The sequence below is a fragment of the Peromyscus leucopus genome, chromosome 8b (assembly GCF_004664715.2).
Source record: "Peromyscus leucopus breed LL Stock chromosome 8b, UCI_PerLeu_2.1, whole genome shotgun sequence".
Taxonomy (NCBI): Eukaryota; Metazoa; Chordata; class Mammalia; order Rodentia; family Cricetidae; genus Peromyscus; species Peromyscus leucopus.
This window is the reverse complement of record NC_051086.1, coordinates 92,307,323-92,331,367: the sequence shown is the minus strand read 5'-3', so window position 1 is coordinate 92,331,367 and position 24,045 is coordinate 92,307,323. Positions and strand designations below refer to the sequence as shown.

The following is a 24,045-nucleotide window of genomic DNA, read 5'->3' as shown; positions in this document are numbered from 1 at the left end:
GTATGTGCTAGTTGGACATCTCCCTTTTTTTTATTCCTTCCATGGGCTCAGCCTACAGGATGGAGTCACCCATATTCAATGTGGATCTTCATCCCCTTAGTTAATTATCTCTGAAGATGTACTCACAGACACACCCAAAGGAGTATTACTACCTCCCAGGAGATTACCAATCACCCAATCAAGTTCACAACCAAGATCAAAACATCCCACTACTTAAACTCAGAGGACAAACACGTCAGAGTCCAAGTTTAATTTGCAATAGGAGAACTTTATTAGGAAGTCAGGATAAGGAAGGGAGTGGGGCCCCCTCCAGGACACACGGAAGAATTAAGTTCTCCCCAGCCATGAAGCCTCCCCAGCAAGGGACACAGCCAATAGATGTCCAGAGGCACAATGCCAACACCATCCAGTTCCAAACAGGGACCCCGGCTTGTTGCCAGCTTGTCTTGATGTCGGGATGCAGTAAGCGTGCTTCATGTAGGTTCTGCCCTCCTGGGGCAGTCTCAGCTGGGGCTGGGTGGGGAAAGTTGACCAGGGCTCTAGTATCGCATATGGTAGGCTGTGGGAGGGGAGAGAGACAACAGTAAAAAGAGAGGCTTTGGGTAGAGACCTAAAAAAAAAAAAAGATGAAGAAACTAGGAGCAAGAAGCCTGGATCTCATAGAGCTGGAGAACCCTGAGCTGGAAAGACTGTGGCCCCATCCAATTCCCAGTCTCTCCTACAGCAACTCAGAGGATGGACTGGCCCCCTTCACCATTCCACAGCCTTGTCAGTAAATTCAGTAAGATCACCCCAACCTCATCCCTAGATGCACATCCATGTCCCTGCAGAGCAACTGGACATGCAAAATGCACATGACACCTTGTAAAGGAGCAGTTCCCTGATACCAACAGGCTTCTCTAAGCTATACAATGCAGGGCTGTTATCCAGACATTTACTATAATATCATATTGGATTTTTTTAAAGATGAAACCCTAGCTTAAAGCTCAATGGTTTTACTTATCTATTTACATCGGTATTTTGCCTCCAAGGATGTATGTGCACTGTCAGTGTGCCTGGTGCTCTCAGAAGTCAGAAAAGGCTATGGGGTCCCCTGGAACTAGAGTTCTAGATGGTTGTGAACCACCATGGGTACTGAGAATTGAACTCAGGTCTCTAAAAAAGCAGCAAATGCTCTTAACTGCTGAGCCATCTCTCCAACCCAGATATTGAATTTTTACAGCATTAAATTCAATTTGTACATAGAAATTGTTCCACGACCTCACCTGCATGAGTCCTTTTCAGAGGCAGGCGATGGCACCAGTGATGGACCCCCTTCAGCGGGTGTCACATGCACTGGTTGTACTCACTGACAATTGACTAAGACCTCTGAATCTCTTTGCCTGTGTGTTGATCCAGGCCTCCCCTCTACTGATGGCTGAAGGCACTGACCATGGAGCCCCACAGTGCTGCACCCATCATGTGGAAATTACATGATTATGAGGAAAATAACTTGCTCCTTCTGGACCTCATTTTCCATAAGTAAAACCTATCTATAGGCTGCAATAGCGTGACAGTGTACAATTTTCAATCCATGTCCTCTAATTACTGAGACTCAGGCCGTGTGCAGATTTAATTTCATCCAAGGGTCAGTTAAAAACCAAGTAAGGGTCTATACTAGTTTACTAGAGACTTTCCTAAAATCCACTCCTGTTCAGAACCTGCAGTTCCCCCCAAAGAAGTCCAAAGATACACACACAAAAAAAGCATAGTTGCCTAGGTGCACAAGAACTCAATAATTCCTTACCAGGTGAATCGTCATCACAGTCAGCAGATTTTGAGGAGGACTGGGACTGAGATTGCCTTCTGTCTCCTCCACCATGGCTGCCTCCACTTCCTCCTCCTGAACCACTTCCTCCACCATAGCTGCCTCCACTGCCTCCTCCTGAACCACTTCCTCCACCATAGCTGCCTCCACTGCCTCCCTTGGGGCCACCTCCTCTACTTTGGCCACCTCCACTTCCTCCCCTGGATCCACTTCCTCCACCATAGCTTCCTCCACTTCCTCCCCCAGAACTGCTTCCTCCACCATAGCTTCCTCCACTGCCTCCCCCAGAACTGCTTCCTCCTCCATAGCTTCCTCCACTGCCTCCACCATGGCTGCCTCCACTTTTTCCACCCTGGCTGCCCCCACTTCCTCCTCCATGGCTGCCTCCACTTCCTCCTCCATGGCTGCCTCCACTTCCTCCTCCATGGCTGCCTCCACTTCCTCCACCACGGCTGCCCCCACTTCCTCCTCCATAGCTGCCTCCACTTCCTCCTCCTCCATAGCTGCCTCTGCTTCCTCCTCCACTTCCTCCTTCATAGCTGCCTCCACTTCCTCTTCGTCTTCCTTTGCCACTTCCAAAGCCAATTTGTCCAGCTCCACAAGATTCACTGAGGATAAAGGAAAATACATAGGTACATATACAAGAATGAACCTGGACAGAATCAAGACTCAAGTGTAAACTGAGGCATCCCAGCTGAGAGGGAAGAGTACCCTCCCCTCCCTGGAGCAGAAGTAGCCCCTCTCTCTCATTGTTACCATTCTCCTTTACAACACTCAAAAGCCCTGAGTGCTCCCCCAAAACACACACATGGGATGAAGTCCTCAGTCCATCAGACCCTTGCACACAAGAACTTATCTAGCAGCTTCTATTAAGAAGACTAGAAATGGTACCAGAAGCCCAGGGACTCCTATGACATTCCACATTGTGGAGTCTACAGACTCCTGAGGACCTACAAGTCTTGTTGACCGCCTTCAAGGAGGCTGCGGTAAGTCTGAATTTCTTTTTCCAGCCGTGTCTTGATGCTCAGCAGAATGCCATATTCCTGGTTCTGACACTCGGTTTCTTCCCGGACCTCAGCAAGCTGGGCCTCCACCTGACTGATCTGTTCCTGAATCTGTTGCAGCTGGCCACAGTAACGGTTCCTTGTGTCTTCCAAAGCCTTCTCCATGGCCGATTTCTAGGGAGCAAGAGAAGACTTTAGGATGTTCTGATCCTGTCCCATCCTGAGGATTCTGTAAAGCCATCCCATGCCCTGTCCTGACAGTGAATCTGGAACAGGACTACCAACCGTGCTAAGCTGAGTCTGCAGCTCAATTTCCAACTCCTGGATGCTGTGCCGGAGCTGAGACACCTCCTTCATGTTGCTCTCCATCTCTTGGCCACTGTTGGTCACCTCTTGTTCAATCTGGGTCATCTGCAAACCAAAGACTCAGTTAGGAACAGGTGGAGCCAAGATCTTCTGTGGAAAAGACTGTGCCTCACTCACCAGGATCTTCACCTTTAAAACTAAGGCTGAGACCAAGCCAAGGATAAGCCACTGGATTCTGGGTGCCACCAGCCAGGTTGCCCAATCCTCTAGACATCATATTCCTTTTCAGCAAGGCTTCAAGGCCCTTCATACTATGTCCCAGAACCATCTTATAATCTTATTTCCTTGCATACATGCAGAATGGCATGCCTTTATCTACCAAGCTCTGTGCCAAACTTTGGAGACCCAGGGAGGAAGGGAGCAGGCATGGAACTCAGTGTGAAGTCATGGAACTGTGGAAAAGGCTATGTGTCTCTACTAGAGGCTTCCATCACATAGGATTATAGTGAGTTGCCCATGCTCTAGACAACCACTCCATGGTTGCATCTGTGTGTGACAAATGAAGAAGGATGTGTGGCATCCATTGGAGGATGGATAGCTAGGTAGAGCTATGCAGAGACATGAAGAGGTAGAAGGATGAGGGATGAGAAAAGGGGGAAAGGATGTGGAAGGACACCTGGAAGGAGGGTTAGAAAACAGAATAGGCAACCCACTCTGCTCACCTTGGACTCATAGTGTTGCTCAATGTCCTGGCGATTCTTAGAAATGAGATGCTCATACTCCTCACGCATGTTATTGAGGATCTCGGTGAGATCTGTGCTGGGGGCAACATTTATCTCCACACTCACATCTCCATCATTCTTACCCGTCAGCAGCTGCATTTCCTGCCAGGGAAGAAGAGCACATGAGGATGGAGTGGGATCCTTCCTGCCATCTTTCAACCCTCTCCCACAGGTCCTCTCAGAGTGCAAAAGAACACCATTGTGAAATCAAAGCATGGCTGCCACTGAAGGCCATGCTGTGAGGAGCTGGGAGAGTGAAGAAGAGAGATCTCGCAGTCAGGGCTCCACAGCACCCCCTGCTACCTCCAGCCTTCTGCCCCGCCCCTTGCACCCACCAAGCCAACGGAGCATTAACCTACTTCCTTGTGATTCTTCTTAACAGCGTTCAGCTCATCCTCCAGAGTATCAAGCTGTAGCTCCAGATCAGATTTCTCCATCTTCAGACCTTCCAACACCTTCTGCAGGCCGTTGATATCAGCCTCCACCCCTTGCCGCAAGGTCTGCTCCATCTCAAACCTGCAGGCCAGCCACAGGTAGAGAGTGATCAAGAGGGTACCAATTCTACTGGGACTGCCAGAGCTCCACAACTTGGGGCCAAGGAAGTGGGAACAACAGTAGAGGGAGGAGAAGGAGGGCAAGACTCACTTAATTCTGAAGTCATCCATAGTCATGCGAGTGTTGTCCATGTCCAGGAGTGTTTTGTTGTTCCTCCTTGTGAGGTCTACAATCTGAAAGAGAAGATTGCATGAATGGGCCATGCTTCCTTGATATGACCAACTTCAGAGAGAAGAAGAGGCCAGACATAGCCAGCAGAGGGGATAATCCCATCCACAGCGTCAGGTAGCAAGAGGACTTTCCCATCAACGTGTATGTTGCATGGCCCCCACACCTGATGTGCCCAGTGTGGTCTTCACTCATTCAGCAAATATTTGAAGATCTTCTGCAAAGGCGATGTAGGTTCTAGGACAAATCCCAAGGAGCCCACCATTGCCCACAGAGTCCAAATTATCCCAAAAAGTCATGAAAAGTTAAGATGGCTTTGGCCCTCCTGTGAAAGCAGGAAAGACCTGGAAAAGGAGATGACATCTGAACCAGGTTCCTAAGGACAGCTAAGACTGCATGTGAGCAGATGGATGAAAGAGATCTGCAGCTGAAGAAAGAGCACATTCAGAAACACAAAGATGCAAGAGCAGGAGGAGTGAGTGAGAACAACAAGGACCCCAACTGTGGACTCCTTTAGGTGGAGGCTGAGTGTGGGCTACCTCTGTGGCTACTCATCGCAACATAGGGTAGTCACCCACTTAAGTCAGTGGATGGATAAGTGGATGTGCAGATGGATGGATGGATGGATAGATGGATGGATGGACGGATGGATGGATGGGTAGATGGATGGATGTGTGGATGGAATGAATGGCTGGATAGATGGTTATCATCCTCATAATTAGAGATTCTCTCCATCTTTGATCAATCAGCCTGCATATCTGAGTCCTGAGGACCTGAAAAGATTAAGAAGGGCCCCTCAGAGCCCAAGATGAATGGAAAAGGAATGATAAGGCTGACTTAAAACCAGGTCGAAAGGAACCTCCAGTCAGGTTCCAGCCCCGCTAGTATTAATCCAAGCTTCCTCCCTGATCTGTCCAAACTCAAAATGAAATACCAGAGTTCAAGTCCAAGCACAAGCCCCTAAGATCTTAGAAACCAAGCACAAGTTTGTTTGCGATGAAAGTGTAGTTTTTAAAGGGTGATTCCCTGGTATGGCTTTGCTTGGATTCTAGCCTCTTACCTTTTGTGAGAGAGGTTGAGAAAGGGAGAGAAGGAAGGAGAGAGAGACAGAGACGAGATTTGATCCTTGTGCATACCCTGTCCTTCAGGTCTTCAATCGTGTTGTAGAAATGAGAGTAATCCTTCTGGAAGATTCTGGACCCCTTCTTTGAATACCATTCCTGGATCTGTTTCTCCAGGGAGGTGTTGTCCTGCTCCAATTCCTGTACTTTATCCATGTAGGAGGCCAGACGGGAATTGAGATTCTGCATGACGACCTTCTCATTGGTATTCAGAATACCACCTTCGCCACCTCCAGAGCCACCACCAAAGCCACCACCAAAGCCACCTCCAGAGCCACCACCAAAGCCACCACCAAAGCCACCTCCAGAGCCACCACCAAAGCCACCTCCAGAGCCACCACCGAAGCCCATAGAACCTCCTCCCCCAAACATACCGCCAGAACTCCCTGCACTAAAGCCCCCTCTGGATCCTCCACCATAGCTGCCACCACCTCCACTGCCACAGGCCGAAAAGCCACCCCCACCAAAGCCACTGGAAGAGCTAAAGCGGCCCCCTCCTCCACCAGCCCTGGAGGAGCGACTGAAAGAAGATCGCATGCTGCCTCCGCTGCCCCCTCTGCCTCCTCCGCCACCACCGCAGCTGCTGCTGCTACTCCAGAAAGATGAGGCCATCTGTCTGCAACTCATGATGCTGCCTGCTGGAATCTATAGGCAGGAAGCGGTCTCAGGGTTGCTGGGTACTGAGCCATCCCTGGAGCTGCCTACTTATACCCCCTGCTAAAGGTGGCACGCCTGGGTGTGCCCTCACTCTGTGCCAGCTTCCCCCCCCATGGACTCAGAGAAGGTCTAGGGTATGGGAGCAGCAGGGAAGCCCCAGGCTCTGCGTCCCTCGGTGACTGCCCGTCAGCAGCCCAGCCTCTCTCCATTGTGTGGGGTAATTTGATGATATTAGGCTGTCAAGGGCACCATAAATCAGCCCTGTTGCTGAGGGGGTGACCTATATCCTACAGTCTGGTGTCTGACTGACCTTGACAACAGGTCTGAGACAGGCTTCTCAGTATCTAAGACCAAAACTCACTCTCTAAACTCGCTCTGCCCACACCTGGTGGTCATCGCTGTGGGTTGAGCTGAGACCCTGGGACAGAAGTTACCGTGAAGGCTAGGGAAGGTGCAGACCCTGCCCACTGGGAGCTGCCAGGATAAGCAGAAAGCCAGCACCTGCCCTGGTGAAGCCCCTATCAGATGGGAAAGCCAGTTGTCAGCATCCTTTAGGCTGACAGGAGAAACAGAGCTCAGCTCTTAGGACATGCCAGCTTGCGGAGAGGGTGCTGTGGCCAAAGATGGGGATAGGTGCAGAGCTGGGCATCCTCCAGGGTTCCAGAAGAGCGTGTAGCATTTGCACGGAAGACTATGAGAAGATAGCAAACCCAATAAATACAGCCCCGTCACTGTTGGATGGCTTTACAGTAGGAACGTGTGTATGTGTGTGTGTGTGTGTGTGTGTGTGTGTGTGTGTGTGTGTGTGTGTGTGATGCGTGTGTATACACATGTGTATATACACATGTGAAGGGCCAGAGTTGTCGAGTGTCTTCCTCCGTTGCTTCCCACCTTATTTTTGGAGCCAGGGTCTCTCACTATCCCTGGAGCTCACTGATTCATCAAAACCACCCGGCCAACAAGCCCCAGGGATCCTTCTCCTCAGCACTGGTGTTACAGTGCATCCGTGTAGGATTGCACTGCTATGCCCAGCTTTCTGCCTAGGTGCTGGCGATCAAACTCAGGTCCTTGCCCTTGCATGGCAAGCAACTTGCCCACTGAGGCATCTCCTCAGCCTCTGAACTGATTCTTTTGCAGAGCCCCCGCAGTGAGTACAGACTTTCCCTTGGTTGGGTGCCAGTCATATGCTCAGCCCTGGGGGTGGCAGGATACCAGGATGTGGCTTTCCCTTGCTCCTGGTAGAACCCCTAGTTTATTCTGATCACCAGTGCCAAAAGAGATTAGAAAAGAAGCTTTGGGCTCTGCTGTCAGATCACCCAGGCACAGCCCGGACTCTGCTCTCTGGCTTTCTGATAACTTACTTTCCTATGCTGGGCCCCTGTTCTCTCCTCCAAAATGTGGTTTGCCCATCCCAGGAAAGGAGGCATGAACAGCTCAGAAAATACCAGACTGCTTCTGACCATTCAACCCCTCCCTTGGCTCTGAGATATCAGTTTCTTTTTTTTTTTTTTTTTTCTTTTTTTCTTTCTTTCTTTTTTTTTTTTTTGAGTTATCACTTTCTAACAGCTCTCCTTGCTCCTATCATGCCCCTTGACCTTTTTTAAATCTTTGAACCATTAATTAATCAATGTGTGTGTTATGATGGGGGAGATGCACCTGCCTTGGTACACAAGTCAAGAGAACCTTATAGAGTGGGTTCTCTTCTTCCACATTCACTCTGGTTCTGAGGGTCAAGCTCAGATCTCCAGGTTTGTGTAGCAAGTGCCCTCAACCCACTGGGCCATCTCTCAGCCTCCTCGACTCTTGAGCTGCCCCTGAGATGACCCTTCTAATATGTCTCCTCTGACATCTCTGTGCTCTTAAGACAGGATCCATGCTCCTGATATTCATGGTCAGTCTCCAGTCCTGGTATCCTTGTCCTGTTTCTCCCTGTTCTCCAAACCACCTATCAAGTCATAAAATGCTCCCTAAACAACCCTCAAACTCCTGCAGTTCCTTTCCTGCTGAAATATTCTTTCATATCTTCTCTGTTCAGGCCAAGGGCAAACCTGTGTGCCTCCTCTTCCAGGAAGCTCCCTGAGCAAACCTGTGTGCCTCCTCTTCCAGGAAGCCTCCCTGAGCAAACCTGTGTGCCTCCTCTTCCAGGAAGCCTCCCTGAGCAAACCTGTGTGCCTCCTCTTCCTGAGCACTCCCCCTCTGAACTCCCACTTGGTCCTTTGTCCAGTTCTGAGTCCCCACCTTGCATCTTAGGGCCTCTACCACCAGCAGCACCACCCCACTGCAGCAAGGATTCCTCTCCTCCCGGACCTCAGCAGGGGCTTCTCTAAGCCTGTACCTGCTCATCTTGCACATGCCCCAGTGCCCCGACCCCATGCCTGCTCCAAGTAAGATCCCAGTAAAACAGAATGAAAGAGAGCGCCGGGCGGTGGTGGCGCACGCCTTTAATCCCAGCACTCGGGAGGCAGAGGCAGGCGGATCTCTGTGAGTTCGAGGCCAGCCTGGTCTCCAAAGCAAGTTCCAGGAAAGGCGCAAAGCTACACAGAGAAACCCTGTCTCGAAAAACAAAAAAAAAAAAAAAAAAACAGAATGAAAGAGAAAGAACCAGTTATTTCAGACAGATGCCCAGGGTTGGAAGAGAACTGAAGACAGGAAGAAAGTTCACGAAGGTTGACCAGGGCCTGAAGCCCTGGAGGTGTGGCTCAGGGGTAACAAGGCTCTTCCTAGCAAGGATCTGGAAGAGGGTCTCTGGATGGTAGGTATATAAAGAGTAGCATATGAGAGATGCTTCTGGGTGATGCATGGGGACTATGTCCAATAACAAGGTGGAGCAGTCCAGGAGCTAGGGCACTAGAATTGCAAGTTGGAGACCAGCCTAGGATTCATAGCAAGATCCTGTCAAGACAACAACAAAAACACTGATCGTGTGGTAAGGAAAGCATTCCCCTTTCTATTTTCCAGTGTCCTGATTCTTGAGAAAAGAAATCTCAATCAGCACCACAGTCCCCTTAGCAGCTTCCACACCTGTCAGTCATTCTAGCCAAGCAAATCAAGCCCACCCTGGCTCAGAACCTGCAGGAAGCAACAGCGTCTAGTTAGACCTGTCTGCCTCATTGCCTTCTGTGAATGACAATTGATTCTCACTTTCCTCTTTTTTTGTAGTAATACAGGATTTCTGCCACAAATACGCTTGTTGAAATGGAAGATGAGCTAGTTTACCAAAATGAGTGAAGTAAATATTTAAATAGATGGTACAGAACATGTTAATTAAAATAGACAATGAAGTAGGTAGAACTGAATGTTAGTAGCATTTTTTTTTTTGCAAGCCTAACACTTGAGAAACTCTTAGACCAAGGCTAGTGGGGAGTCTGATCACTGTCCTCATGATGGTTCTAAACCTCTGCCCACATTCCTGACAGGCTCCACTGGAAACACCCAAGGCCTGTCCTCAATGTGATCCGAGGCCCAGACCCACTCTGGTGTCCTTTCTCCCAACTTTGCCACAGGCACACTAACATCACCAGTCTCAGATGGACAGAAACTCCAAGTCCCAGGGCTTGAGCTGGTGAAGGACAGGTTGGGCCAAGTTGGGGTGGGCAGCTCCAGAGAGAGCAGCCCTTCTGTGACCCTGTTCTTAGCAGATGCGTTCGGTTAGGTTTGATTTGGCTTGGTACAGCTTGGCTTGGCTTGGTTTGGTTTTGTCGTAGGGTCTAACTAGTATAGCTGACCTTGAGTTCATGATTCTCCTGCTTCAGACTCCAAAGTTCTGGGATTACTGGCTTCTTCTTGCTTTTCCCTGAAGGTTACACCTATCTGGACCGTGCTCTGCCTGGATCCAGGAATCCCTAAGCAGCCCCTCCCATCTGAGTTCAAAGCGGGCACAAGCCTTCCTCCTGCATCTGGGCCATCTCAGTATGTGGCTCCAATGCCTCTACTCCTGAGATGGAGTCCTCCCCACTGAGCATCCCAGGACAGCAAAGTGAAGGAAGGCATCAGTGGCTTGCCAGCGAGGCAAGGCTGGGCCCTCATCAACCTCACTCTCCCCACCCTTGTGGCCTCGACCTGTTTCCCCATGGGAAGTCCTTGCATGCTGAGTTGCCAGGACGTAAACACATTGCAAGGTGGAGGGATCCCAGTATGAAAGCCCAGCTGTCTGTGTGTATGCATTCCCTCCCTCTCCCCCTCCTCTCCTCATCTACTCTTCTTCCTATTCTTCCTTCTCCCACTGCCTCCCCCCACCCCCACATCTACCCTCCTCCTCACATCCACCTTCCTCCCCATCCTTTCTCCTCCCTGTTCTCCTTCTCCTCTCCACATCTGGATCTACTTCCAACCCAAAGAGGAGCCAACCATGCTGGATAACTCCTGTGAGCCAGACATATGTTGGTGTTACAGTTTTACACTATCTTCTCCCTTCTTCCAGCTCCGCCTGGCACAGGAAAGGTAGTGCCAGGGATGAGGAAGCTGACCATCCTAGGCTGAGGGAGAGACTTCTCCCTGGTTGTGAGACATGGCCCATTTTTTTACCCTCTTGGGGCTCGGGGTCTGCCCTCTGATCCGCATTCCCACGCCTCCTGACAATGAATACGGAATAGATCTCATGTAGCTCAGGATACCCTACCCTGGGTCCCCATAAAAACAAATTCTGTCTCTATATCCCATGTCTAGACTGCAGCTAATACTGGAAAATTCCAACACATCTTGGAATATGATCCTGACTGTGAGTGGCACTAAGTAGGTTTTTTGTCTTGCTCTTGGACAATCTGGATGACCTGGATTCAACCCTCTTGCTTACTGTTTGTCCATCCCTTTAGTCAATTGGACCCCCACACCAGTCTCCCAAATACAGTCCCTGCCCTCAGAGCATAAATGGAGCTGAACAGAAGGACTGTGAGAACCAAAGAGACAGAAAGGGGAACCCTGAATGGGTTCTACCTGCAAGGTCTCAGGGAACAGGACCCCTACTAGAGGTATGGGGACTTAAGAGGAGGCCAAGCCAGCCTGGCTCCAGCTAGAGAAGGCTCCTGCTTGCCTGAATCCAGTCACCCAACCCCTCTCGCCCCATTTGCTCCCCACCACTGTGTGTCCTTGAGCTCAGGTGGGGCCAGAAGGTCCTGAGTCATCATGAGGCTGGATGCTGGCCGGAGGAACACAAGCATGACTCACGGCTCCTCTCCTGCCTCGTGGGCTCACCCCTCCGTGAACCACCGATGCACGTGGGCACGTCGGGTTGATGCACAGCTGGAGGTGGCTGCATATATCTGTCAACAGTGACTCTTTCATGTTGAACAGTCACCCAGTCACCTGCCACCACCCCACCTAGCTAGACCCCACCAGACTAAGGCACCCCGAGTCTAAAACCAGCGTCTTCCATCTATGTAAGGAATATTGCTTCCCCTCCCCCCTGAACCAGCTTCCCCATGGTAAAGTTTTGGATGCATCCGTCCTTGAGCACCTACTGTGTTCTACACATTGCGCGAAGAGCTGAGGCTAAAACGATGAACAAGCCCCAGGCAGGCAGGCACCTGCCCCACAAGCACAAGAACCTGAGTTCGGATCCCATGCAGGGAAAAAAAAAAAAAAAAAAAAAAGCTAGGTTTGGCAGTGTGTGTCTGTGTGTGTCTGTGTCTCCAGTGTTGGGGAAGCAGAGACAAGCAAGGGGATTCCTAGCCAGTCTAGCCAAATGAGTGAGATGTGAGAGACGTTGTTTTAAAAAGTAAGTGGGGAACAACTGAGGAAGAAACCCAACCTTGACCCCTGGCCTACACGTGTATACACACGCAAGTGCACCCTCACACACATGTGCACGTACATGTGGACACATATCACACACACACACACACACACACACACACACACACACACACACACAACCAATGATAAGCAAGCCTTATCTCCTTGAGCAGCCGTAGAACAAAGCGGACTCCTCCAGTCAATACAAAGCTCAAAAGTGAAGTAAATGCTATTGATGGCCAAATGGGAATCATATAGTAAAACCTGCTGTGTGGTCTGAGGGATCGGGCAGTCACCTGAGATCCACCAGAGTGAGGGGTGAGCAACAGTGATCAAGCAAGAACAGATGAAACACAGCCTGAGAGAGGGGTCAAATGCCCTGGTGTGGAACAAGTAAAGTGGTCACAAATCAGACGTCCAGCATGGCTGAAAGGCAGCACACTTCATCAAGGAAAGGATTCAGGAAGATAAAAATGCTTACAACTTCATGTGAGGCTTAGATGAGCTCCTGAATAACTGCTGGGCTGAGCCCCAGCACACTGTAAGACATTACCCTGACTCTCAGGGACGGTGGGCATGCCTCTGCCCTTCCTCTTGGACCATCTGGATGACGTGGGTGTCGATTATCTTCCGGATTACCAAGTCATCCTTCTAGTCTACAGGGTCTCCACTTAAGATCAAGAGCCTGTGTCAAGCAGGTATTGTAGGTATTGTTGAGGACACATAGTCCCTCCCTCAAGGAACCTGAGGGCTGGATGTAGCTGGATTCAAACAGTATGACTTGGAGCAGGATGGTCGCCCTTAGAAGAGGAGATAGGACAGATGATCTCCATCCACCTAGTACAGCCCCATTCTGCATTCAGAGTAGGTGGAGAAAGTAGATCCTCCCAAATTACATTAAAGGGGTGTGGCACCACAGCCCTCATCGGGCTAGCCCCAGGACTCTGAGAAGCAACCTTCTTGCTTCCACTAGGCGGTGCTATCAAGTCACTTTTCTGGTCTGTTCCACTGGTGGGGGCAGAGCCCAGGTCTCCAGTGGATGATGTAGCCTTTTAAGCCTTGTGAAAGAGAGCTAGTCATCAGTAGAAATCAGTTGTTGCCTCTACCCTCTCCCACTGAACGTGGTGGCAAAAATCAGGAGAGAAGGGTATCTGTGTGAGACCCCGGAACTGCTGTGACGCCTGCCCTTTGTTCCTGGGGCCCTTGGAATCCAAGCCCACGGCTTAACTTTTCCCCACTCCCGAATTCTGAGCTTGCTTATAGCCAAGTGGCCTCAAGCAAGTCTGTTTTTTCCCTGTGTTCCTTCCAAACAGCAGTGGCAGTGATCCAAGCAAGGACAGGGGGTGTCCCCCAGCACACTAGAGCCTACGAAACTCATACATCCCTATTCCTGTAAAGCGGGTTCCTTTGGAGGACAAACTCAAATATCACAGGAAGAGTGATGCCGAGATCCATAAGCAATCCGCAGCATTCTGGGCTTCCATCTCCACTAGTGAGTGTGGATGTGTTTTGCTCTCTGCCCAACCCAGATCACCCTTCAAGTGTGAGCTATCCCCTATAGTCTATGTCATACTTGACGGAAAGTTCATTGCTCTGACAGGCATCCATACAAGTCTCATGGAACCCCTTTTCACATGGTTCCCACCACTCAAAGGCCTGGGAACCATCCTTTCCCCATCTCTAAAGAAGCTCTCTCGCCTTTCCTCCCCTCTAAGGTCCCAGTCCTTCAGCTCCAGGATGTACACCTTCAGATAAGGTTCATCCCAGCTCAGCCTTGAAGGATGCCAAGACTCAGATCAAATGTTATCAAAAGTTTCAATGTCACAGGCCAGTCCTGACTTTGCTGGCATCGTAGGTAGGGACAAGGGACACCAACAATACTTCCTTTTATTAATAATGCCTCATCTTGAACCACCGCAGACAGAACACTATACACCAAGCTCCACGCTAAGCTCACTGGCTCCATGAAATCGTTTAATTCATCAGCATTGTGTAGTGAAGGTATTTATCCTCCATCTTGTGAAAGAGGAATGTGGATTCAGTATCCTGACCCAATTCTCCAAGGCTGGTGAAGATAGGATTCTCAGGTCCAAGGTTTTAGCCCCTTTGTCCAAACTGCCTTTCTTCATTCCCACCCCTACATTCAACTCTACTCAGCCAAATGACCAAGCTATTGAAATGAATACAGAGTCAGACAACTTTTTTCCTAGCCGGGGAGCAGTGAGCCCTCCCCACCCCTGGCATCTCTGCCACTCACCCAGATGATGCTCCTCCCCTTTCTACTTCTTAGTCATCCACAAAAGAAAGCAAAAGTCACTCCTCCACCAAGGGGTGGCTCTTTATGCCTTCACTACGGAGCCCAGTCTGGCTTTAAACTCACAATAGTCCTCCTGATCCACCTCCCTAGTGCTAGGTTACGTGTGTGACCCATCAGGCTTGGAGGTCAGCCTGGATCTTAAGGTATATTTACTTGTTAGATTTGTATATCAGCAACAAGACACAGGGTCCTTCATTCTTCCTGCACAATGAGGAAACTGAGAGCCAGGCTCTCCGAGGTCACTAATTCAGAGCAGGGCCGAGGTTAAAAACCACTTGGCCTATTCTGGAAGCCTCTGGAAATGTGCTTGTCATGAATGGTACCTCAGCATTGCTAACACAGCTGTGCCTTGAGCCCACGGACTCCAGGCGCCATGCTGGACAATGTTCTTACAGGTTGTGTTTCCAGCCAACATCCCCAAGACCAGGAGACAGGCTATCATCATTCCCATTTTACAGATGTGGAAACTGAGGCTTGGAAAGGGGTCATCTACTTCCTCTAAATCAGGTTCTCAAACTATGGGTCAAGACCACTGTGGGGGTTGAATGATCCTTTCACAGGGGTCACATATCAGATATCCTGCATATCAGATATTTACATTACAATTCATAAAAGTAGTAAAATTATAGTTATGAAAATAATTTTATGGTTGGGGGTCACCACAACATGAGGAACTGTCTTAAAGAGTCACAGTGTTAGGAAGGTTGAGAATCACCTCTCTGAACTGACTTAGACTCAGTTCTGGACTGGCTCATACCAGGGAGATAAGACCACCAACAGAGCATGACTTTTTACCTTAACTTCACAAAGTTTGGGGGGACTAGTGAACCCCATAACAAAGCACACAAAGATGACTACTTATTTGGAAACAGGATATACAAAGAAAATTTGTAAGTTCCAATACAGAGTCATCTTAAAGGATCACAAAATCATTAAGAATCCTTAACCAAAGGCCAGTGGGATGGCTTAGCAAGTAGAAGAAGCACTACTCAAACCTGACAACCTGAGTTCGATCCCCAGAACCCACCTCAGAAGAAGAGAAGCAACTCCCCAAAATTGCCCTCCAACCTCCACATACACACTCTAACATAGGTGCATCTGCACTCACACACATATTGTGCACACGCAATGATAATAATAATAATGTTTACAATTTTATTTTAAAGAATACACCTAGTACACTGCCTGGCACCTAAAGGCACTCCATATCTGGTGAATGTGTGGACCAATGAATGAATGAGGAAACACACCTCTGCCCTAAGAGATCTCATGACCTGGTACACACAGCCACCTATATCTTCTGAGGTGGTGAGAGCCAACCTGGGATCTGAGCCAAGCCCGCCCCCGGGCCCTTTCTCCCAGTCCCAGAGGCCAGAGCCAGGTGCTTGCCTAAGCTCCAAAGGAACACTACCCACATTCCTCCCACCCCCACTCCTGACAATGACCAGGGAGAGAGTGATTGTGCAACTCAGAAAAGAAGCTTTATTGATTGCCAGGAGGGAGGAGGGTCACGTAAAGGGTGAAGTGTGTGGGGACAGTAGAGGGGTTCTTTCAGCAGTGTCTGTGTCCACACATGGGCCTCTAGGTCTGAGAGGTGCCTAGTAGCCTCAGTTCTTGGTGCGCAGGACCTGCTCGTGGGTGGAGACCACCTTGCCGTCATGCACATCCATGACCTTGGTGCGGATCTGGCGATTGGTGGAGGTCACTGGGGAATGGGAGAGAGAAGGCGTTAGCGGAGGTGGACAGATGAAGTGTTCTGAAGTGGCAAGAAGCCAAGAAGCTGAGGAGTGAACTGTCTCCTGATGCCCTCTGTCCTGATTTCCACCTCACACACTGCTGCCAGGGCATCCTGTAGTCATACAGTCTGTGTCCTCAGACTGGAGCACTCAACCGATGCTGTCCAACTAAACCCAGATGCATTAGAAGATCCAACTAAACCCAAATAGATTAGATGGCCCATCTAGGGTGCTGTCCGTGGTGCTGATTTCCATTATTGTGGCGTCTACCCAGACACCCATTGGAGAAACAAGGTGAAGGTCGCCAATCCTAGCCCTAAGGAGAGTTAGGAAATGGCTTTTTCTATCTGAGGAGACTCATAGGGGATACTAAGTAAAAATATTTAGCTTAACACCCAAAAAGTCCTAATCTAGGCCCTAGATCTGCTGGAAGATCTGAAGGTTCTCCGGAGCCCAGGCACAATGGAAGGAGAGTCTTACCGTCTCTTGATGACTGAGAACCAGAGGAGAACTGGGAGGATGAGGAGAACTGGGTGGATGAGAGGCTGTAAAGACAGAATAGCGTAGAACGTTAGAAGCTTGGGGGACATTTCTGAAGAGAAGGGGTGTGGACTAGAGGTGGGTCAGGCACTCACTGGGCATCCTCTCCCTCCAGCAGGCGACGGTAGGTGGCAATCTCCTGCTCCAGCCGGGTCTTCACGTCCAGCAGGATCTTGTACTCCTGGTTCTGCTGCTCCATCTCACAGCGCAGCTGAGCCAGCTGCTCCTCCACGCTGCTGATCATCTCCTGGATCTGGGCCAACTGCATGCAGTAGCGGCCTTTGGTCTCCTCCAGGTTATTCTCCAGAGATGCTTTCTGTGAAGGAGAGAAATGGGGTGGTGGATCACTGGGAATGGCCATGCCCCTTCAATGAGTCCAACCTCTGTGTGCAACAGCATCCCTACCATGCTGAGCTGGGACTGCAGCTCGATCTCCAGGTTCTGCATGGTGCGGCGGAGCTCAGAGATCTCACTCTTGCCGCTCTGCACCAGCTCGCTGTTGGTGGCCACCTCGCGGTTCAGCTCCTCGGTCTATGAAAAAGAGAACACCATTCGCACCAAAAAAAAAAAAAAAAAAAAAAAAAACCACCTGGAAGGCAGGTGATCTGCATCCCTTCCTCTCCAAATGACACCCACCTTGGTGAAGAACCACTCCTCGGCATCCTTCCGGTTCTTCTCCGCCATCTTCTCATACTGGTCTCGCATCTCATTCAGGATGCGGCTCAGGTCCACACCAGGTGCTGCATCCATCTCCACATTGACATCTCCACCCACCTGGCCTTTCATGGAGGCCATCTCCTGCAGAGGCAGAAAAGTCCCATAGTTAGAAGCCTCATGGCTGACAGGGCTTTCTAGCAAGAGGTGATCCTGGCCTGAACACTGCCTCCCCATCGCCATTCTATTGCTTCTCTACATCCACCCTTTTAAGCTGGCTTTTCTGTTTAGCTCTCACCTCCTCGTGGTTCTTCTTCAGGTAGGCCAGCTCTTCCTTCAGGCTCTCAATCTGCATCTCTAGGTCAGCTCTGGCCAGGGTCAGCTCATCCAGCACCCGGCGCAGGCCATTGATATCAGCTTCCACACTCATGCGAAGGGTTAGCTCTGTCTCATACCTGGAATGAGGCAAGAGAAAAGGAATGAGCTATCCATCCCAGCCACACTGAAAGCTTTGTTCTCTTCCTATGTGTATTATTCCCACAGTTGGCACCCAGGGGTGTTGTGGAGAGTCAGTATTAGACACAGTGCCCGTTGAGTGCTTAGGTCAGAACATTCCTACAGTCCAGGGAATAAGGATCATCATTAGGCATTCACCTGAAAAAGGGACCTCCAGCTACAGCCAATAAGGCTCAAGGCCTCCAAATATGACACCTACTGCATTTTAGGGACAGGTGGGAGGAGTGTCGAGCACCTCTCCCTAAAGTGATGGCTCTCACATCTGGCTGTGGATCAGAATCACCTAGGTTACAAATAACTGAACTGAACTCCCAGGGTGGAGTCCAACAGTCTTGCATTTTTACAAGCACCCCAAGGGGGTTCTCCTGGCACCATCCCACTCTGGTTAGGAAGCACTGATCCAAAATGCCCCACCCTGCAGACGCTGGAAGCTCTGAGCCACCACACTGAAAACTTACTTGGTGCGGAAGTCATCAGCAGCCAGCCGGGCATTGTCGATCTGCAGGAGGACATTGGCATTGTCCACAGTGGCTGCAAGGATCTGTAGAATGGAAAAGTCACGGCTCGTTTGTTAAACAGATATCTGCAGGCAGATTTCACTGCAGCCTGCACTGACCGGCCTTTCTCCCTAGCTCTTGCTTGACTCTGACTCTCCTCATCCCATGTTCACGACAGCAGCCTGAGAGACAACCTCACATAGTCATTTTCAACGCAAGACTTTGACTCCTGGTCAACAGAGGAGCTGTGCATAGGTCAGGCCCCAGACTCAAAAGTCCTAGAATTCAGGTCTTATTACTATCACTCACCTGTAAAACCTAAGATAGGTCCTGGTGTTTCAAAGGCTCCCTACATACCCTCCATCTTCCAGATCCTCCTCTCCACACAGGACAGCCCTATCAGCCCTCTGCACACACACATATTCCTTTCTAAGCCCATGGGGCATGGACCTCAGGTGGGACTTTCCCAAGAGACAAAACCCAACTTGCCCAGGGGATTAGAAAAAAAGGAAACTGGAGAAGAAACGCAGACAGATGGATCCCTGAGCCTGGCTGCAGTTCCTGCCAGGGACTTGTCTAATTTCCATAATTTATGCGAGGCACTAGAGCCAAGCAGGTTAAACAGGAGCAGGAAGAAGGGTTCTGAAAGCATAGCCCCACCAGAATCTCTCTGGTTCAGGGTAAATAGATGGGCCACGATGAGTTGCGGCTGTGGGTTTTCTATGTCTGTCTGGTTATAGGGAAAGGCCAGCTGGAGCCAAAGCGCATGGGCGGTGGCGGCGGCGGCCCCAGCCCAGACTAACAAGCTAATGAGCGGTTTGGGTGTCTAGCTCGCGGTCCCGTTAGAGACTCACTCCTCCCTTCTGCTGGAGAAGATAACTGCCTCCTACAGCAGAAGGTGGGCCGCCAGCACTCTAGTCTCAGCCCTGCCCCTTCTCTGTGGTGTGATCTTTAGCAAGTCACAGCACCTCTTAAAGCTTGGGCTTCTTCCCCTGCAAAATGTTAAGGGCCGGAACCGTTGGTCTCATGTGGGCTAAGAATGGAAGCTGAGAAAAGCATGGGGAAAAGCCAGGAAGGGACACCATCTTCTCACTGGCCAGCCTTAGTGGGGATGTTCAGGGCCGCAGAGAGAGGGATCTGGGACTGGAGACTGTCCTGCCTAGGAGTCTAAAGATGACCTGAAGCATTGGAGGAAATCTGAATGGCAGGTCCTGCTGCCCAGTTGACCCACCTTGCTCTTCAGGTCCTCGATGGTCTTGAAGTAAGGGCTGTAGTCTTTGATCTCAGTGGGCCGCTGCCTCTGGTACCAGTCGCGGATCTTCACCTCCAGGTCAGTATTAGCCTCCTCCAGGGCTCGCACCTTGTCCAGGTAGCTGGCCAGCCGGTCATTGAGGTTCTGCATGGTCACTTTCTCACTGCCCACCAGGAGCCCATCACCACCACCGAAGCCACCACCAAGACCACCACCAAGACCACCACCAAAGCCAACACCGAAGCCACCACCAAAGCCACTACCCAGGCCGCCCCCAAAGCTGCTGCTGCTGAAGCCCCCACCATAGCCACCCCCAACCCCACAGGCTCCCCCAGAGGAGAAGCGAGAGGAGCTGACTGACAGGCCCCCATAGGTGCTGGGAGCCCGGCAGGATCCTCCAGTCAGGACGGAGGAGATGCGGCTAGAGCCACCACCAATGCCACAGGAGCCCTTCATGGAGCTGGAGGAGGTGAACTGGCGGCTGCAGGTGGTCATCGTTTTTCGAGAGGTGAGCAAGTGAGCAAGTGAGTCGGCAGAGAGAAGAGAGTGCTACTCAGGTAAGTCAGAAAAGGATGGTAGTGCTTTATAGTCAGGAGTAGGGGGCGGGCCTGACGGTTTCCATTCCCCTTGGCTTTCATCACTCACAGGCCAGCGCCAACTCCCCAGCAGCTCCCTCCTCTCCTCTGCCTCATCATGTCTGTCATATTTTACTGGAAACTCATTGTTTGAAGTGTTTGGGGCTTTCTCGTCCCGCCAGGCATGATTCATCAGGGGAGGGGTGCGCCTGGAGGCTACACTTTCCCATGAGGCACTGGGAGCCGCAGCCCTTAGGAACCCGCGCTCTGGGCTCAACCAGAATGACAGAGTAGGGCCTTACCACACTGTAAACCTGCTTACCTGTTAGTCCCCATTAAATGGCGGGGGTGGGGGGAGGTCTTTACTACACATAGAGAAAGCTCACCATAGCAAAAAGCAGGCATCTAGCTGGAGAGATACCAGAATGGCCACCCTCAGAACTGCCTAGGGACTGGCCATGATAAAGGGTCTGTCACAGCTTCAGACATCCACATGGCTCAGACTCCAGGCAGTTCCCCTCAGCCCTAGGTACAGATCCTAATATCCACCACGCACCTGCACACAGACCAGTGACATTAGCTATTAAGTCACCAAAGGTCTCACGGACACAGCCAGAGACACTGAGGAAGAGCCTAGAGTCAGGTGCAATCCAGGACATGACATTTCTCAGAGCCTCAGTTTGCTCTTCTGAAAAGTGGGAGCAAAGAGCACCCACCCACTGTTTCTATGGCATACAGCTGGGGGGGGGGGGGTGTCCAACGAGACAATGACATTGAAGGTTTTTGTCAACTTTGTGTGGCATGGAGTCTGGCCGGAAGGTTAGTGCTTATTTTGGTCTCAAAGCATATGAGGCCACATGCCTGGGACAAAGCAAACTTCTTTGTTTCTAGCCTCAGATGTCAGGAGAGCTGAGGCAGAGAGACAGAGAGCTGGCTCAGACACCCTCACTTGATCCCCTGTGGAGCTCACCCCAGACATATATCACAGAGAAATGCTGGCCCCTGGGAGTGGGGTGGGACTGAGTCAAGGATATGGCCCAAGTGGACATGGGGTCCCTGACTCCTGAGTCCCTGAGGGACAGGGGATATCTCCAAGAGCCCAGTTAGTTCTGCTTCAGAGGTTTGTATACCAAGTTTCAGCTATCCCGTATCTAACATGCTTGACAAACTCCCAGAACACCCACTTCCTGGCCCCCCCACCCTCCTGCCAGCCCCTCAGCCCCACGGACCCCAGCAGGCATGTTGGGAGGAATGTGGTCCTGTCTGGGACTGCCTGGCATGTCCTATCTTCCCAGACAGGCCCCAACAGCCCCCGCTGAGGCTCCTACACTCTTCTTAGTATCACCTGCTCCCAGAAGGGAAGCAGCGCCTCAGACAGCCAACCCCACCTGACCCTGCCTGCTACCAAAGCAGAAGTCAACACCCTCCCCACCACAGGGCTTAAGAGCTCAGAAGACAATGCTAAGGCAGACTACTGAGGCTGAGGGCTCCCCCAAATCCGACTCTCTAAGGACTAGCAAGGATATGAGTAACCTGGAGCTCCACCCGGCTCCACCCACCCCTGACAGACACTTCTAATCTCTTTGCAGAGAATATTCTCCACAACTGTGACCCAGCCCTTCAATCTCGCCAGCATGAGGTGGAGGGGATTTGGACTGAAGGATGGATACTTCTGTTGGAAACTGTGTTGCTGTTGGGTGCGGTAAGAGGTAGGGATCTCCTTCTTGGAGAAGAAGACAGAATCCAGGGGTCCACGGAGAAGAGCTGGGTGCAGAGCCTAACCCTAGCTTCTTTAGTGACCTGACATCGTTGACCAAGAAAAGCTGTTCCCCCCACCCCACCCCAGTCAGTCAGTGGGACTCCAAGAAGCCTCCCTGCCAGTGCCTTCCCCCACCCCACTACCTCTCCCCCTCCTCTTCTTCCCCTACCCCTCTACTCCTCCATTTGTCCTCCCTCTGCTCTTCCTCCTCCTCCTCTGGTCCTCATCTATACCCTGCTCCTCTTCCTCTCCCACCCTGCTCCTCCATCTTATCCAAACATAGAGATAGCAGGGAATGAATGTCGGATAAACACACCCAGTCTAAGAGGAGATGCTTGCCAGCCCTCCCCACCCTAGGCTCTGGCTCCCCCAGGTAGATACATCAAGGTCAACAGACACAGACTCCATGGCCAAAGGGCTGCCAAAGGCCCAGCCACTTGGGGAAGGGGCACCAGACAGTCCTCTCCTGTCCCCATGGTAATGATGATGATGATGACATTTTCAGGACATGCAGTCTCCGAGTAGCAAAGGTTAATGAGTTGGAATGGGTATCAGATAGGCACCTCTGTCTGCTGGGACCTGGTGTACCCCTACCTCCTGTGAGCATGTTCTGTGTGAGCACCATATCTGCCCCTCCCTCCAGCCTGCCCGGGGACAGGGAAGAAAGGAGGGGCTTAGGCAGCCAGCACTCTGTGGTTAGTGAGTCTCCTACACCTCCCTGCGGTGGGGAGACCCATGCCAATCCAAACAGGTGAAGGGACTGGGCCAAGTAGCCCCCACACTGCCTCATTGTGTGCTGAGGCCTGGGTGGAGCTAAGGGATTACATCTTCATGGAGGAGGAGCCAGGGCTAAGAAAAGAGGCACAAGCCTTGCCCTAGAAGCCCACAGTCTAGAGATAGAGAGATACTGGAAGAGACCGTCCCTACCTTTGGAAGTCTTTGGCCTGGAAGAAAGAGAAAAGGCCTTCAAAGTTGCATAATACAAGAGCAAGCCTGCGAGAACTAAATACCGCCCGCCCATGTCTCAGGGCTGTGTGTGTCCCAAGTCATCACAGCCTCGGCAGATTCCACAGTGAATGCCTATTTCCCCCGTTCTGGAAACCACATGCCCCCAGAGAAGATGGAGGGACCACACTCCCTCTGAAGATCTCGGGAAGGCTCCCTCCTGACCTCCACCAGGTGTCTCCTGGAGTCCCTGGGTTCATGGCAACAAAACTCCAAGCTCTCCCTTTTTCTCCCCACAGCCTTACCGTGCTTCGGGCCCTCTTGTTCTGTCTCTCACAGTTGCACTTATTGGATCTAGTGCCCCCCCCCAATGCAGTGTGACGTCATCTCAGTCCTCACCTCATCTGTCCCTGCAGAGACCCTACTTGCACGTAGCCTTGACTTTGGGAGGACACCACTCACACCCTGTGTTAGCAGACTGGGTGCCGGTAGCCAGCTGTGGCGGAGGCAGGGAAAACTTGGCAGAGATAATTACGGTAAGAGGTGGGCAGGGCCAGTCTGGAGGTTTCTGGAGAGAGTAGCTTTGAGCTGTACATGTTAGGGTGCTGGGTGCAGGGCAGCAGGGAGATGGGGGCTTCTCAGTACTGCTCCAGGCTTCCCACTACCCCTCCTTTAGCTCCTTCACAAACACACAGCTGCTCTGAGATAGAGCAGTTTTATTTTTATTTTGGGTTGTTTTTGTTTGTTCGTTTGTTTTCTTCTGGTTTTGTTTCATTTGAGATAAGGTCTCCCAACAAGGTAGCCCAAGTTGACCCCAAATTTGTAATTTCTGCTTCTATTTCTTACATCCCAGTGCTGGGATTATAATCCCTTATCACCCACCATGCCTGGCTATTTTTATTTTTAAAAATAATTTTAGATTCTCAGAAGTTTTCAAAAAGATATAAAACTTGATCAGGCTTGGTAGTGCATGCCTGTAATTCTAGTTCTTGGGAGGTAGAGGCAGGGGAATTACCCTCAAGGCCACTGTCAGCCATAGAGCAAGTTTGAGGCTAGCCTGGGCTACATAAGACTCCATCTCTTTAACAACAATAATAATACATTTTAAAATTGCAAAACAGAGT

At 50.8% G+C, this 24,045-nt stretch overlaps 2 protein-coding genes across 2 annotated transcripts; both read right to left on the bottom strand.

Moving 5' to 3' along the window:
• Nucleotides 1-273: 273 nt before the first annotated feature.
• On the bottom strand, nucleotides 274-6,706 carry Krt9 (keratin 9). The gene is made up of 8 exons (XM_037200939.1): nucleotides 5,759-6,706; nucleotides 4,545-4,627; nucleotides 4,259-4,415; nucleotides 3,840-4,001; nucleotides 3,097-3,222; nucleotides 2,762-2,985; nucleotides 1,787-2,415; nucleotides 274-559 (listed from the first exon to the last, which is right to left on the bottom strand). The coding sequence occupies exons 1-8, from the start codon at nucleotides 6,368-6,370 to the stop codon at nucleotides 540-542; spliced, it is 2,013 nt and encodes a 670-aa protein (XP_037056834.1). The 5' UTR covers nucleotides 6,371-6,706; the 3' UTR covers nucleotides 274-539.
• A 9,197-nt stretch (nucleotides 6,707-15,903) lies between these two features.
• On the bottom strand, nucleotides 15,904-20,215 carry LOC114706978 (keratin, type I cytoskeletal 14). The gene is made up of 8 exons (XM_028889557.2): nucleotides 19,622-20,215; nucleotides 18,352-18,434; nucleotides 17,676-17,832; nucleotides 17,360-17,521; nucleotides 17,129-17,254; nucleotides 16,819-17,039; nucleotides 16,664-16,728; nucleotides 15,904-16,152 (listed from the first exon to the last, which is right to left on the bottom strand). The coding sequence occupies exons 1-8, from the start codon at nucleotides 20,135-20,137 to the stop codon at nucleotides 16,055-16,057; spliced, it is 1,428 nt and encodes a 475-aa protein (XP_028745390.1). The 5' UTR covers nucleotides 20,138-20,215; the 3' UTR covers nucleotides 15,904-16,054.
• Between the last annotated feature and the right edge of the window lie 3,830 nt (nucleotides 20,216-24,045).

What these genes read in the sequence shown, in the direction of transcription:
- Krt9 (XM_037200939.1), bottom strand. Translation starts at nt 6,370, where the DNA reads ATGAGTTGCAGACAGATGGCCTCATCTTTCTGGAGTAGCAGCAGCAGC. An exon ending in TGCAGACTCAGCTTAGCACG is followed by an intron (nt 2,986 to 3,096) that starts GTTGGTAGTCCT and finishes CTTGCTCCCTAG; the next exon opens with AAATCGGCCATGGAGAAGGC. An exon ending in GAAGGCGGTCAACAAGACTT is followed by an intron (nt 2,416 to 2,761) that starts GTAGGTCCTCAG and finishes CTTTATCCTCAG; the next exon opens with TGAATCTTGTGGAGCTGGAC.
- LOC114706978 (XM_028889557.2), bottom strand. Translation starts at nt 20,137, where the DNA reads ATGACCACCTGCAGCCGCCAGTTCACCTCCTCCAGCTCCATGAAGGGC. An exon ending in GCTGATGACTTCCGCACCAA is followed by an intron (nt 17,833 to 18,351) that starts GTAAGTTTTCAG and finishes GCCTCATTCCAG; the next exon opens with GTATGAGACAGAGCTAACCC. An exon ending in TTCTCAGTCATCAAGAGACG is followed by an intron (nt 16,153 to 16,663) that starts GTAAGACTCTCC and finishes CCCATTCCCCAG; the next exon opens with TGACCTCCACCAATCGCCAG.